The sequence below is a fragment of the Podarcis erhardii genome (assembly GCF_964252035.2).
Source record: "Podarcis erhardii genome assembly, chromosome: 16".
In the NCBI taxonomy this organism is placed as follows: domain Eukaryota; kingdom Metazoa; phylum Chordata; class Lepidosauria; order Squamata; family Lacertidae; genus Podarcis; species Podarcis erhardii.
In genome coordinates, this window is record NC_138514.1 from 823,700 (window position 1) to 839,680 (window position 15,981).

Consider the following 15,981-nt stretch of genomic DNA (forward strand, 5'->3'; position numbering starts at 1 on the left):
GGCCAAGAAGGGGCCCACCTCTGCTCGACGGCCGCGCCGACGGCGCCTTATAGCCGGGCGGGCGGGCGGGGAAAGGGAGGCCCTCGGGGCGCAATCGCAGGAGGGGGCGCGCACTGTCCCAAACAGAAAGCGAAATGCTGAATATATTCATTCATTCCAGGGTCAAGCACATCGTTTTAGAAAATGTGTAGATTTCTTAAATATGAGTGTAGGTTGTTTTTGCACAGGGGGAAAAGATACGCCTTAGTGTTGATTTTCCTGTCGACTCCACTCCTGATCACTTTCTCAAGGATGGAAACTGCAGGGCAAGAAAATAAGGCGCTATAGTGACGATTAGCAGAGTTTGTAGTCAAACTAGCCGCAATCAGGCACATGGCACAGCAAAGGGCTTGGGCAAGACTGTCTAGATCAGACCTTCTTAAACTCTAGTCCACAGATGTTGTGTGGTCTGGAACCCTTTTTGAGGTGGCCCATGGAAAGGCCCTGATGCTTGGCCCTGCACTGGTAAGCCAGTAAGCCCCTGGAGGTCAAAGTGGCCTCAGGCAGGCGACTCTCTGGGCCCAGAATAAGTAGACTCTTCCCACCCCCTAGCATTTTACCAGTTAAAACAGTGGTTCTCAAGGGTGTGGAGAGGATGGCAAGTTGGGCGGAAGATTCAAGGACAATCAAATCCTTGAACATTTCAGTGTGGTATGATATGGGGGGGGGTATATCCCCCATTATCATATTATAAAGTAGTCATGTACGGTGTTATAAATCAATGTCTTATCAGTAAAAAGTTGAGTGTGGCGTGAGCAATTTTTTTCCTGAAAGTGTGGACCAGAGAAAAAAGTTTGAGAACCAACAAATTAAGGGTCCTTTTTCAGTGGCTTGGCTTGGGCCCTCACTTTCCACAATACAGCACACCATTTTTTCATGTTGCCAGTGCTGAAGAAAATAAAATTGCTTTTAACTTTCTCAATATAAAGGCAAGATTTTGGTTTTTAAAATACAATTAATGTATGTTTTTTTATTTGGGGGGGGGGGGAGTTTATTAAAGGGCCTGCCATGATCAAGACCACCAGCAATTTTCAAGGATTCGGTGAAGGAGATACCCTTGAGATCATTTTACCTTAGGAGTGGGGAACCTCGGGCGTTGGGGCCAAATGTGGCCCTCCGGACTCTCCGTCCCAGGCCGAGCCCCTTTCCAGCCCTGGGAGTTCTTTTGGGCAGCTGGAAGGTGTCCTTGAACTGTGATGACCCGTCTTGCTTGCCTGGAGGATGGAGAGGTGACCTTTGTGTTCACTAAATGTGGCCTACTTTGCAGAGATGAAAGTCCCATCCTTTGTTCTACCTCTAAAGGTGGGATATTGATGTAGAACAAATAAGAGAACAACAGGAGGCATTCCATTGTTTTAAAACTGGATAGCCCCCCCCCCCAACACACAATAGTGAATAGGGGAGGCACAAAGCATTGCTTTTCTGAACTGGTATTCAGACTGCAAGTTGCACTTTGGACTGAATTGTGCTCTTTTCTGAAATGTTGAATCAGGGTCCGAACCAAATACTGTGCTTGGTAAATAGCCCTCATGTAAACTACATACCCTGCACCCTCTTGGAGTGGTTACATAACCAGTTGTTGTCGCTGCTAAGCAGGAAAATACTAATTTATAATTTGCATGATTTTAAAAGTAATGACATCTTAAATTACTCCATACAGCCAGGGCAGGAAGAAAAACACATTAAAATGTTCGTTCTGTTTTATTAAAACAGTTATCCCCAATTACTTGTTTGGATCAAGCAATTGTACCATATAAATTTTGCTCAGAGAAAAAAAATTACCAGTACTCTTTCTACAGGAGCGCAATTCACACCTGAGAGTTATTAGTGGGAGTCCCATAGCTAAATGTACAAACAGTTCCAAAACCTTTTTCTTAATAAAACAAGAAAACACAGTTTTGATGATTGATTGGTTTGTTTTTTCCTTGAACCCACTGGGTGGATGCTTGGCAAGGAGAGAAAAATTATTACAACTTCATCCATCTGTAGCCTAAGTTAATACGAATAACTTGGATTTGCTTCAACAGGATCACATCCAAGCATTTTGATTTAGGCAGATTCTGGACCAAGTGACAGTTCCACAGATGCAAAGCAAGCAGCACCATCATGTGATTTAAAACAGGTTTACTTGGCAGTTCTGTTGAATTCAGTGGGCTTGCTCTCTTGTAAAAGTGGAGCCTAGGCCTGCAACCTTATAGACAAGGGAAATTTCTCTCCTCTAGCTCAGCCAGACACAAGAAATTACTTTTCCACACAGTATGAAAAATAATAATAGATGAGGCCCACTGCCATAAGACTGGCTTAGGGTTTTCAAAAGGAAACTGGGTAATCATGGTCTTGAGAGCTAAATGAAGTCTTCAAATACAGGAGCAGTTGGAGTTATCCATCACCTTTGTGAATCCTTCCTGGTAAGATTCCCAGAAGGATCTATCTGGCTGACCCTTTTAAGCTATAGGTGAGGCAGTTGAAAGTCAAGGGGTCCTTTGTGAAAAGGTCCCTCCGAAACAAGCTGCCCAAGTGAAAGGAGATGTTGAAGTCTTTGTGGATTCAAGCATTTCAGCAAGGCTTTCAAAGGAGAATGTTAGGGTGTGGATTGTCCTCATCATGGGTTTAGAGACACCACCTCCTATTAAGCACCTCTGCTCTGAGTCACATGCAGTAGAGCTTGCACAATAGATTCAAAACACTGAGGGGTTCAGAAACTTATTCAGGGACAGCCCCATGGAGGCCATGCTTTCCACAAAGTCACAAGCAGCCCTTTGTAAGGTTGTGTCAGAATGGATGGACCTAGCTGCCTCCTCCACAAGAGGTCCAGAGGGTGGCAATATGAGAACAGGCTTTTTCTGCAGTGGCTCCCCATTTGTGGGATGCTCTCCCCAGGGAGGTCTGCCTGGCACCTTCATTCTACATTTTCAGGCGCCAGGAAAAAACATTCCTCTCTAATCAGGCCTTTGGCTGACTGATATCTGATGCCCATTTAAAATGTGTTGTGGAAGTGGGTGATTATTGAATTCTTTTTTGTTTTTATTCAGTATTTTGTGTTTTTATACTGTGATTTTATGTTGCAGAAGCAGGCTTTTGGAGGAGCCCCAGAAGCTCTTGCCAACTCTTACAGAGCAATGCATTTCCAAGTTCCCTGCACAGCCAGTCAAGTGCATGGCATGTTAGAGCTCAGCTGCCTAAGATTAATGGCTGCCATTTCAATTTATTAACAGCAACATAGCTGGAATTTCTGAGGCTCCAATACTTTGGCCACCTCATGAGAAGAGAAGAATCCCTGGAAAAGACCCTGATGCTGGGAAAGATGGAGGGCACAAGGAGAAGGGGACGGCAGAGGATGAGATGGTTGGACAGTGTTCTTGATGCTACAAACATGAGTCTGACCAAACTGCGGGAGCCATGTTCAAATATATAAAAGGATGTCACATAGAGGAGGGAGAAAGGTTGTTTTCTGCTGCTTCAGAGAAGCGGACACGGAGCAATGGTTCCAAACTACAAGAAAGAAGATTCCACCTAAACATTAGGAAGAACTTCCTGACAGTAAGAGCTGTTCAACAGTGGAATTTGCTGCCAAGGAGTGTGGTGGAGTCTCCTTCTTTGGAGGTCTTTAAGCAGAGGCTTGACAACCATATGTCAGGAGTGCTCTAATGGTGTTTCCTGCTTGGCAGGGGGTTGGACTCGATGGCCCTTGTGGTCTCTTCCAACTCTATGATTCTATGATTCTACAGGAGTGCCTGGTGTGCTCTGGTCCATGGGGCCACGAAGAGTCGGACGCGACTAAACAACTAAACAACAACAAGCTGGAATTTCTAGCCCCAATGTTTTTGCTTCACATTAAATCTATAGATTCAAGAAAAGGCAAGGGCAAGCTGTAACACGCTGATCCTGTCCTGATCAGGTTTACTCAGGAGGTTGCATTGACTTCAATGAGGCTTCCCTGAAGGTTGTGTGCTTAGGAGTGTAGGGCGAGGGCCACCAATCCTATGCAAACTTAAGTGAGGAGTGAGCCCTATTGAAGTTGTATTTCAAAGTAAACACACAGAGGACTGAGTGTCCTGTGCTCAAGGCAGCCTTCCTCAACCTGGCACCCTCCAGGTGTTTTTTGACCAAATCTCCCATTGGCCATGCTGGTTGGGACTGGTGGGAGCCAAACAACACCTGGAGGGGGATTCTGGCTTCAGGGCTCTTCTCCCTGATGTTCCTGTCTAAGCATACCTACATGATAAGTAAAGTCCACTAAAAGAAACCAACAGGGTTTCAAATTAAGACTACAATGCTACACATACTTACTCTGTGGAATGCAGTGGAATTTGCTTCAGAGTAAAAATGCACAGAATCCCATGGCATGTGTGTTTCAAACACAATATAGGAAGCCTGTTGTATTTACACACATTTCACCTAGACCAAACAACTTTTTCTTTTAGCAAAGTTGTAGGGCAGATTGAAATGGAGCAGAGGAAGAAGTGGAGCACAATGCTTTGCAGCCACCTGACCTCTGCCTATTAAAAGCAGACAAGGATTTCCAGGAAATTATTGGCAAACTTGACAAGGTACTCACGTGTTTAAAGTACAAGTTAGTGCAAAGGAATACTTATTTTGAAAAACACAACAGAACGGTATTGGTCAAATGTACATTTTTGTAAGCAAACAAAAAGACAAATGGTCATCTGGTTCAATACTACTTCCATTCATTCAAATGAATTTTCATAGTTTCCAGCAAAGTCTACTTTTCCAGCATAAATCTCTTTTAATAATTATTTTGCATGTATTCACAAGGAAAAAGCAATGTGTAAGCCTCTTCTCTCCCTTTAAAAGAACAGGGAGTTAAGGTGCACAATCCTGAAACATCTCCCATCTTGAGCCTTGGGCTACATTTCAACATTATTAATTTGATTAATTTATTCTTTTGGGATGGGGGTCCACAGCTCAGCAGCAGAGCACATGCGGTGCATGCAGAAAGGACCAGGGCTGTGATGTGCATGCTGAGATCCTGGGGGGATGCAGAAAAAGTGCAGAACGTGGTATCAAGACGTGGTGCAATTCAGCTTCTTGAGAAATTCCACGTTTTAAATTTGGGGGCTGACAAGAGAAAAAGAGCAATATTTTGACAACTACAAAGTGTGTTGGCAATGCCTGTGTTGGCAATGCCTGCTAAAGAGCAAAACATGGCTGCAGTCTTGGGCACACGTGCTTGGGGAGTAGGCCTCACTTAGTAGGACTTACTTCCAAGCAAGCAAGCAATACTTGAGCAAGTTTTCTTCTATTCCTTGCTTTTCTTTAGCTCCCTTTGGACATTCCAAATAAATTGGCGTAGGGAGGGTCGAGCTGGCACATATTAGCTCTATCCACAATATCTCCATCCCAACAGGGGCACAGCTTCAGGCCAGGCTGGCAAGGAGAGGACAGCCTAGGGCAGCCTTTGCCCACCTGTTGCTGGACTAAAAACTTCTATCATCCCTGGCTATTGCCCATGCTGGACTGGTCTGATGGGGAGTTGCAGCCCAAGCATACCTGTCATGAATGGAATATGAAAATATAATGAGAATGCCTGGTGGCCAACATGCTTGCTGGCCTCCCCACACGCTGCTCAGAGGGTCAAAAGCAAAGCCTTTAAGCATCGCACAAAATGTCTTTAGACTTTTATGATGAGAAAAACCAGAATAAGTGATGCAGATAGTAAATAAATTATTTAAAAAATATGCAAACAGTATTCTTTTTTTGTGCAGTACACACACTTAATTCTCTGTATCCTTATTGCTTCATATATTAACCAGAATCTGTTCCAGGTTAATGTTGGCATTAAAAGGGGTGGGGGGAGTAATCTAGCTTGATACAAGTTATCACAGCCCACTCAAAAAACAAATAAATATCTTTTTGTGCTCCTGAAAAACCTGCCATATAAAAAGGGAGCATACCTGAGTATATTCTGACCACAGACGTTCACACTGTTTGAGAGTAGTCTTCGCATAGCGAAATCCTGTTTGATTTTTCCTTGCTAGATTTGCGTTTTGCTTTGCTTTCTGTTCTAGTCAGACACCCGGAACAATTTAGGGGGGGGGGGGGAAATGATCACAACCCCACCTCTTTGCAAAGGCAAACATTATTTAGATGACTACATTGTGACCTGGAAATATGGGAGAAGGAAGCGTTTAAAGAGGAGCTAGTCCTCACTCTGAGGACAGACTTTCCTTCTGTCCTGGACATTCAGAGCTAAGAAGTTCACTTAATGCAGCTATGTCACATCCAAACCATACATGTAAAGCACTGTAACCGTCATGGCACCCCTCCCCCCAGAGAATCCTGGGAGCTGTCATTTCCTAAGGGGTCTTCTAATAACTCTCAGCACCCTTGGCCAACTATAGTCCCCAGATTATCTGGAGGAAGCTATTAAAGTGTTCCAAGAGGCCTGTAAATGCATGGTGTGGCTGTGTTAGCAACCAGATTGTTTGTGTGTGACAGTCCTCATTTAGGAAGCCAGAGCCAAGGGCTGAATTTTAGAACACTAATTCTGTTGCACTGACTTTTATCACATTCTGTCTGGCCCTTTCTCTGTATTTCTCCATACTCCAGGCAACACAAGGAAGGCTGTTAAAAAATCTTAGCAATTAAATCTCCTAGGCTGCAGCGCAGTTGCACAAACGCCATGTAGGGCAGGCCTCCTGTAGCAAGTGGGTCTTGCTAGTCTTGGGCCTGATAAGCATCAGTGAGGCATTCACAGAAGGTCGGTGGTTCGAATCCCCGTGACGGGGTGAGCTCCCGTTGTTCGGTCCCAGCTCCTGCTCACCTAGCAGTTCAAAAGCACAGCAAAGTGCAAGTAGATAAATAGGTACCCCTCCGGTGGGAAGGTAAACGGTGTTTCCATGCGCCTAGTCATGCTGGCCACATGACCTGGAAAAACTGCGGACAAACGCCGGCTCCCTCGGCCAGTAAAGCGAGATAAGCGCCACAACCCCAGAGTCGTCCGTGACTGGACCAAACGGTCAGGGGTACCTTTACCTTTACCTATAGATGCATCAGAGTGCAGGGCAGGGTGGAGGAAAGAGCGGCGGCAAACATATTCTGCAGGCAATTGAAGTTCCTGGCCTTTCCAGGTAGGAGTAGAAAGATCTTGGCTGAAGTCCTGGAGATCCGCTGACAAATGATATATACATCGTTGAATTAGATGAGCTAAGACTGTTGTGGCACAAGACAGCATCCTGGTTTTAGATGCAACTGAGTTTTTGGTTGTGCCAGTTCTGGAAAAGTTCTTTATGGATTTCCTGTTGTTGTTTTTTACTATTATTATAATGGTCTCACACACCAGCTGAAAGCACACTGTGTAAATCCGCGGTGGGGAACCAGTGAACAGTCAGGTGTTGGTGAACTTCAACTCCCATCATTCTTGACCATTGACTGAATTGGCTGGGGCTGATGGGAGTTGGAATCCAACATCTACAGGGTCATAGGTTGCCTGTGCTGGTGTAAATATAGCTTTAGCCAGTTGAACACATTGCAGATCACCAGAATATCCCCATACCAGAGTTTGAAGAATCCCTGCCATAACCTTGCTTTATTTGCCCCCTGCCCCAACCTTCTGTGCAACTGCAGTTGATGCTGCTGTGTAGGAAAGGGCTATGGCTCAGTGCTGGATCAAATGCCTAGCATGCAGGAGGTCCCAGGTTCAACCCCTGGCATGTCGAGGTAGGGGTGAGAGAAATGCCCCTCTCTGAAATCCTGGATGGACAAGTTCTCTCAGGATAAGTCAGCTTCCTATGCTCCCTTCTGCAGGAAAAGCTCTCCAGGAACTCCACTTTGTTCCAACCCCTTGTACCTTGACACAAAGAGTGTTTGGCCTTCCCACATCAGCAGCATGGCTCACTGAAGATGAAGAGCATCTGTTACACACACAGGTTTCTGTGAGAGCTAGAGAGTTAGACATTCACATTGAAACTGACAGTCCAACACTGTTCCACAAGATTTCTTCAAAAGCCACAATTATAGAAAAACCCTCAAAGTCCTCTCCCACAGAAGTTAGGAGTGCTGCTTTCAACTCCTCTGCAGATCAAGCATGCAAGCCAGACCACCAGTGTGCTGCTACAAAAACAGTGGGGTGTACCTGGGCACATTGCCAGAAGAGGTCAAGATGACTCCAGTGAGTGACACACACACACACACACACACAGAGAGAGAGAGAGAGAGAGAGAGAGAGAGAGAGAACACCCATACCAGGTTTCTAGCTGATTGGCAAAGGTGGTCTCTCCTTTACTATATGGGAAGGCATCTGAGAAGGATCCACATCACACTGAAAATGTGCAAGGAATGACTCCAGGGCTGGAGGTTGCATCTCATGTGCTTCCCACATTTAAGGTCATCACATCACAGTGACTGCTCCAGCTCCTGCTTCCTAAGCATGTGCAAGCTAGCTAGCATTTGCCCCAACACATCCATGTGTCAGGACCAGGGAAGCGTCAACATGGTCTGTACATCGACAGGCGCTGCTTTGCAGTGCACAGTCACACATCCGAGGTCCGGATGCTCTCGTCATCCAGGTCAAAGGGAAATGGATGCTCTTTAAAGTTCTGGGGCTCCGACCTGTGCCGGAGACGCCCGCCCTGCGTGGCTCTAGCATTTCGCTGGGCAAACAGAGGGGAGAACTCTGAGTCCTTTGGCAGGCCAGCCTTCTGCTCTGCTGCAGGCTGCGGCTTCCCTTCCGACTGTGGCACTGGCATCCAAGGCAGCCAGCACGAGGCCGACGGGCTTTTGGCAGAGGCCTTGGGCTCCCCTCCCAGATGCTTCAGCCTCTCAATGGGAGGCATGGCTGAGCTGGGGCCTCCGCGCTTGTTCACCGAAGCAGATCTCACCAAGTCCTGCATGCGGTAGAGGGGTGTGGGGGAGAGAGGGAGAGAGAAAAGAGACACACCTTGCAGCTTATGCATGCCAAAGGGGGTGCCAGCACAGTGCCCATGGGTGCAATGGTGCCCCTGAAGTCTTCCCAGGGACCGATGAAGCCCCTGCGCTCCCTTGGTCATGTGGAATGCAGTGGTTTCCTCCCCCCCCGAAAGTGACACTGTTTCCTACTTCATCTCTATGTGCTTTTTATTTTTATTTTTTATTAAAGATTTTCTTGATTTACAAAAGTGTTTGCAATGTCTCTCTCTCATATTTTCCCCCTCCCCACGTAACATTTTTACAAATCAGTTTCATTTGTTGAGACATTAGGAAGAAAAGGGGGAAAGAGGTGGGGGGAAAGATAGGTGGGGTTGGGGTTGGGTGGCGATGTTTCTATTTTACTTACTATATATAGGGTTTGGTGTCAGTGTTGCTTGTGCAGGTTCTTTGCTGTTCGCTTGTGTTCCTTTGGTGAGAGAGGTTGGCCTAGGGTGTGGGTTATTTATTTGTGGTTGGCTGTGGTGGTCTTTGTTTTCATGTGTGAGTGGGGTGGGTGGGTGTTTTGGATCAGGTTAGCCAAATTGATTTGTATGCTGTTGGTGGATTTTTATCGTTCTCCTGTGGGGCTCTGTATGTGATAAAGGGGAGCCATACCGGGATGAAGGCGTCTTCTTCTATTTGTCCCCGTGTCAGTTTCAGTTTATTGGTTAATTTTTCTAGTACGGCTGTTTCCCATACTATCTGGTACCATTGGTCCATGTTTACTCCTGACAGGTCTCTCCAGTGTCTGGCTATGATGCTTCTGGCTGCTGAAAGTAGGTGGGTTATGAGTTCTTTGTGGTGTAAGTGGGCATTATTGTCTTGGAAGATGTTAGTAAGGCCAATTCTGGGGTGATTTCTAATACTTGCTTGATTGTTTTACTTATTTCTCATATGGTTGTTGTCCAGAATGGTTGGATTTTGGGGCACTCCTGCCACATGTGGAGGCATGTGCCTGTGGAGGTGCACCCTCTCCAGCATTTTGGTGAGGTTCCTGGGCGTATTAGCACTAGTTTTCTTGGTGTTAGGTACCACCTGTAGGTGATTTTTAGAGTGAGTTCTTTTCTTTTTGTTGATATGGATTTAAAGGGGGGTTTAGACCACATTTTGATCCACTGAGTGGGGTTAATCTCATAGCCTATGTCATCCTCCCAATCTCTATGTGCTTTTCAAGGTTCAGACTAATTCTACTGGATTCAACTTCCCCAATGACTAGTTGCTTAATATACATAATTTGTACAGGTTGAAGAATTCAACATTTCTTGGTGCAGAATATTAATATATTTCAGTGCAGAGCAAACTCATCCCAGGCCATAGTGAAGCTTTCCTGCAGTGAAATTGTTTTCCGTATGGTCAGAATGCCTGGCAGACATTTGAGTCAACCTTCTTCAGATTGCCTTAAAAATGGATCTGATCTTGTACAGATGCATTCACATGAACCCTTTGCTGCTGGTGAGGGAGATGGGAAAGGGTTTTGGTTCTGGTCAAAAATATAACCTAAACTAGGGATGGGTAGATTTCCATCTTCCCTCTTTGCTTTTTCCAACAACCCTGAGGTCCACTGCTCAGAAGCCAAAGGGAAAATAGTAGCTTAGAAAGAGGGGTGGACATTGACTTAGAATTAAAGAAAAGAGCCCCTCACAGTGCACATCATGAACTTGTTTTCAGTACCAGAACTGAGATCACAGCCCTTTCATATAAAAATCTAGTCCTGGTTCCCCACCACAACCCCTCAGCTTTCTTCATTTCAGCAACCTAATTTGGGAGGGAAATTGTTGCTATTGTTAAACAGTTGGGAGTCAGAAATCCCTGGCATCTCCAGGAAGGGCTGGGAGACACTCCCTGTCTGAAAGCCTGGAGAGCTGCTGCCAGTCAGTGTAGACCATCATGAGCTAGATGGATGAGTGGCTCTAACGAAGTATGAGACAAAAGCAGGCCTCAGCCAACTCCTACATGACAGCCAACAACATACTGTACAAGAAGCAAAAGCTAAAGCAAAAGAGAAACCACAAAGACAATAATGATCTTTTTCCTCACAGAAGAAGGAACCAGAGGCAGAACTGGAGAGCAGGATGGCTCCTCCCCCCGGAAGAGGAGGCAAAAGAGGAGGCAAAAGTCAGTCCTCAGGGAAAGTGCAGGCGACCTTGGAACGGACAGCTCACGGAAGAACCCCGACCAAACCTAAGAGGAGGCGTGTAGTGGTGATAGGGGATTCCCTACTGAGGGGAACAGAAGCAGTGATCTGTGGGCCTGACAAGATGTCTCGGGAAGTGTGCTGTCTCCCCGGGGCTAAGATCCAAGATGTAACTGAACGACTGCAAGGAATCATAAAACCCACTGACAAATACCCCTTCCTCTTGGTTCATGTGGGAACCAATGACACTGCAAGCAATAGCCTCCAGAAGATCAAAAGAGACTATGAGGCTCTGGGCAGGAAATTGAAGCAATTAAATGCACAAATTGTCATCTCATCTGTCCTCCCAGTTGAACGACGTGGCCCAGGGAGAGAGAGAAAAATAGTGGAAGTGAACAGCTGGCTTCGCAAATGGTGTAAACAGGAACGGTTTGGATTCTTAGATCACGGACTGCAGTTTCTTGAAGATGGACTTCTGGCAAGCGATGGGCTGCACCTCACAACGGTTGGGAGCAATGTTTTTGCCAAAAATCTCAGAAACCTCATTAGGAGGGCTTTAAACTGACTAATGTGGGGGAGGGAGACAGTGCTCCTGAAGGTAGGACTTTATCAAGTGATGAAGATGATCATCCAAATGTCATAGACCAAATGGAGCAAACAGCACGCAGACCTAGTGGTGGGAGGAAAAAATCCTTAAATAAGAGACACGGGGGAATGATTAATGGACTTCAATGACTGTACACTAATGCGCAAAGCATGGGAAATAAACAAGATGAGCTTGAGCTCTTGGTACAGCAAACTAAATATGACTAATAGGCATCACTGAAACCTGGTGGGATAAGTCCCATGACTGGAATGTAATAATGGAGGGATACAATCTATTTCAGAGAAACAGACCAGACAAGAAAGGAGGAGGAGTGGCGTTATATGTCAGGGATGTGTATACCTGTGAAGAGATCCAAGATTTAGAACCTCAAAGCCAAAGTGAGAGCAATTGGGTCAAAATTAAGGGAGAGAAGAATAACAGAGACCTCATTGTGGGAGTTTACTATAGATCCCCAAGCCAAACGGAGGACATAGATGATGCCTTCCTGGAACAGATGGCCAAGCATGCAAAAGGAAGGGAGATAGTAGTAATGGGGGACTTCAATTACCCAGATTTTTGCTGGATGTCAAACTCAGCCAAGAGCATAAGGTCAAACAGATTCCTCACTGGCCTTGCAGACAACTTCGTTGTCCAGAAAGTGGGAGAAGCAACAAGAGGAACAGCCATTTTAGATCTGGTCCTAACCAATGTTGATGACCTGGTTAGTGGGGTAGAAGTGGAAGGATCATTAGGCGCGAGTGATCATGCTCTTCTGAAGTTTACTATACAGCGGAAAGGAGCAGCCAAGCATACTAGGACTCAATTTCTTGACTTTAAGAAAGCCGACTTCATAAAACTTAGGGAAGTGCTGGGTGAGATCCCATGGACAGTAATATTAAAAGGAAAGGGAGTTCATGATGGCTGGGAGCTTGTTAAGAGAGAGATAGTAAAAGCACAACTTCAGGCAATACCAATGAGACGGAAACATGGAAGGTGCCTAAAGAAGCCGGGGTGGCTATCTAAAGAACTTTTAACTGAGTTAAGATTAAAAAAGGATGTGTACAAAAAATGGAAAAGGGGGGAAACCACCAAAGAGGAATTCAAACAAATAGCCAGCACGTGTAGACACAAAGTCAGAAAAGCTAAAGCACAGAATGAACTCAGGCTTGCTAGAGAGGTTAAAAGCAACAAAAACGGCTTTTATGGGTATGTTCGTAGCAAAAGGAAGAACAAAGAAACAGGGGTCACTCAGAGGAGAAGATGGTGAAATGCAAACAGGGGACACAGAAAGGGCTGAACTCCTCAATGCCTTCTTTGCCTCAGTCTTCTCTGATAAAGAAAACAATGCCCAACCTGAAGAATTTGAAGCAAATGATTCAGCAGAGGAAACACAGCCCAGAATAACTAAGGAGATAGTACAAGAATACTTGGCTAGTTTAGATGTATTCAAGTCTCCAGGGCCAGATGAACTGCATCCAAGAGTATTAAAAGAACTGGCAGATGTGATCTCAGAACCTCTGGCAGTCATCTTTGAGAATTCCTGGAGAACAGGCGAAGTCCCGGCAGACTGGAGGAGGGCAAATGTTGTCCCTATTTTCAAAAAGGGGAAAAGAGAGGACCCAAATAATTACCGCCCAGTCAGTCTGACATCAATACCAGGGAAGATTCTGGAGCAGATCATTAAGCAAACAGTTTGTGAGCACCTAGAAAGGAATGCTGTGATCACCAATAGTCAGCATGGATTTCTGAAAAATAAGTCATGTCAGACTAACCTGATCATTTTTTGACAGAATTACAAGCCTGGTAGATGAAGGGAACGCAGTGGATGTAGCCTACCTTGATTTCAGCAAGGCATTTGACAAGGTGCCCCATGATATTCTTGTAAAGAAGCTGGTAAAATGCGGACTTGACTATGCTACCACTCAGTGGATTTGTAACTGGCTGTCTGACCGAACCCAAAGGGTGCTCATCAATGGTTCCTCTTCATCCTGGAGAAGAGTGACTAGTGGGGTGCCACAGGGTTCTGTCTTGGGCCCGGTCTTATTCAACATCTTTATCAACGACTTGGATGATGGACTCAAGGGCATCCTGATGAAATTTGCAGATGACACCAAACTGGGAGGGGTGGCTAACACCCCAGAGGACAGGATCACACTTCAAAACGACCTTGACAGATTAGAGAACTGGGCCAAAACAAACAAGATGAATTTTAACAGGGAGAAATGTAAAGTATTGCACTTGGGCAAAAAAAATGAGAGGCACAAATACAAGATGGGTGACACCTGGCTTGAGAGCAGTACATGTGAAAAGGATCTAGGAGTCTTGGTTGACCACAAACTTGACATGAGCCAACAGTGTGACGCGGCAGCTAAAAAAGCCAATGCAATTCTGGGCTGCATCAATAGGAGTATAGCATCTAGATCAAGGGAAGTAATAGTGCCACTGTATTCTGCTCTGGTCAGACCTCACCTGGAGTACTGTGTCCAGTTCTGGGCACCACAGTTCAAGAAAGACACTAACAAACTGGAACGTGTCCAGAGGAGGGCAACCAAAATGGTCAAAGGCCTGGAAACGATGCCTTATGAGGAACGGCTAAGGGAGCTGGGCATGTTTAGCCTGGAGAAGAGGAGGTTAAGGTGTGATATGATAGCCATGTTCAAATATATAAAAGGATGTCACACAGAGGAGGGAGAAAGGTTGTTTTCTGCTGCTCCAGAGAAGCGGACACGGAGCAATGGTTCCAAACTACAAGAAAGAAGATTCCACCTAAACATTAGGAAGAACTTCCTGACAGTAAGAGCTGTTCGACAGTGGAATTTGCTGCCAAGGAGTGTGGTTGGCTTGACAACCATATGTCAGGAGTGCTCTGATGGTGTTTCCTGCTTGGCAGGGGGTTGGACTCGATGGCCCTTGTGGTCTCTTCCAACTCTATGATTCTATGATGAATTCTGCATATAAGTGCCACTGTATTCTGCTCTGGTCAGACCTCACCTGGAGTACTGTGTCCAGTTCTGGGCACCACAGTTCAAGAAGGACACTGGGCAACCAAAATGGTCAAAGGCCTGGAAACGATGCCTTATGAGGAACGGCTAAGGGAGCTGGGCATGTTTAGCCTGGAGAAGAGGAGGTTAAGGGGTGATATGATAGCCATGTTCAAATATATAAAAGGATGTCACATAGAGGAGGGAGAAAGGTTGTTTTCTGCTGCTCCAGAGAAGCGGACACGGAGCAATGGATCCAAACTACAAGACAGAAGATTCCACCTAAACATTAGGAAGAACTTCCTGACAGTAAGAGCTGTTTGACAGTGGAATTTGCTGACAAGGAGTGTGGTGGAGTCTCCTTCTTTGGAGGTCTTTAAGCAGAGGCTTGACCACCATATGTCAGGAGTGCTCTGATGGTGTTTCCTGCTTGGCAGGGGGTTGGACTCGATGGCCCTTGTGGTCTCTTCCAACTCTATGATTCTATGATGAATTCTGCATATAAGTGCCACTGTATTCTGCTCTGGTCAGACCTCACCTGGAGTACTGTGTCCAGTTCTGGGCACCACAGTTCAAGAAGGACACTGGGCAACCAAAATGGTCAAAGGCCTGGAAACGATGCCTTATGAGGAACGGCTAAGGGAGCTGGGCATGTTTAGCCTGGAGAAGAGGAGGTTAAGGGGTGATATGATAGCCATGTTCAAATATATAAAAGGATGTCACATAGAGGAGGGAGAAAGGTTGTTTTCTGCTGCTCCAGAGAAGCGGACACGGAGCCATGGTTCCAAACTACAAGAAAAAAGATTCCACCTAAACATTAGGAAGAACTTCCTGACAGTAAGAGCTGTTTGACAGTGGAATTTGCTGCCAAGGAGTGTGGTGGAGTCTCCTTCTTTGGAGGTCTTTAAGCAGAGGCTTGGCAACCATATGTCAGGAGTGCTCTGATGGTGTTTCCTGCTTGGCAGGGGGTTGGACTCGATGGCCCTTGTGGTCTCTTCCAACTCTATGATTCTAGGATTCTATGACTTGAAAGGCCCCGACTCTCAGGTGGGAAGAGTCAGCCTCCTCAATGCAGGTCCTCCAGTGCACTCTGGCTTCTCTGATCACAAGAGTCTCTACTTCTGCTTCTTCCCTCTGCAAAACAAGTTACTAGCCCTCATTGATTATGAAGGGCAAAATATTTGAAAGTGGTGCATCTAATAACGGAAACCAGAGGTGGATGAGGTAGAATATCTAGGACAGGGTGCAACAAGTGTGGCCACTGAGAAACAGGTTTTTTTTATTCTGTGCTTTGGATGGGCAGTGGTTATTCCCTGGTCCTTCCACCTGTGTTC

At 45.7% G+C, this 15,981-nt stretch overlaps 1 protein-coding gene across 2 annotated transcripts in view; it reads right to left on the reverse strand.

Annotated features, from left to right (window-relative positions):
• Positions 1-4,705: 4,705 nt before the first annotated feature.
• Positions 4,706-15,981, reverse strand: part of PLEKHA2 (pleckstrin homology domain containing A2) — a 111,270-nt gene continuing 99,994 nt past the window's right edge. For both annotated transcript variants that reach the window (XM_081843935.1, XM_081843934.1), the window contains one exon: positions 4,706-8,885. In XM_081843935.1, the coding sequence (XP_081700061.1) occupies positions 8,532-8,885 (354 nt within the window). In that variant the 3' untranslated portion in view covers positions 4,706-8,531. The remainder of the gene's footprint in view (positions 8,886-15,981) is intronic.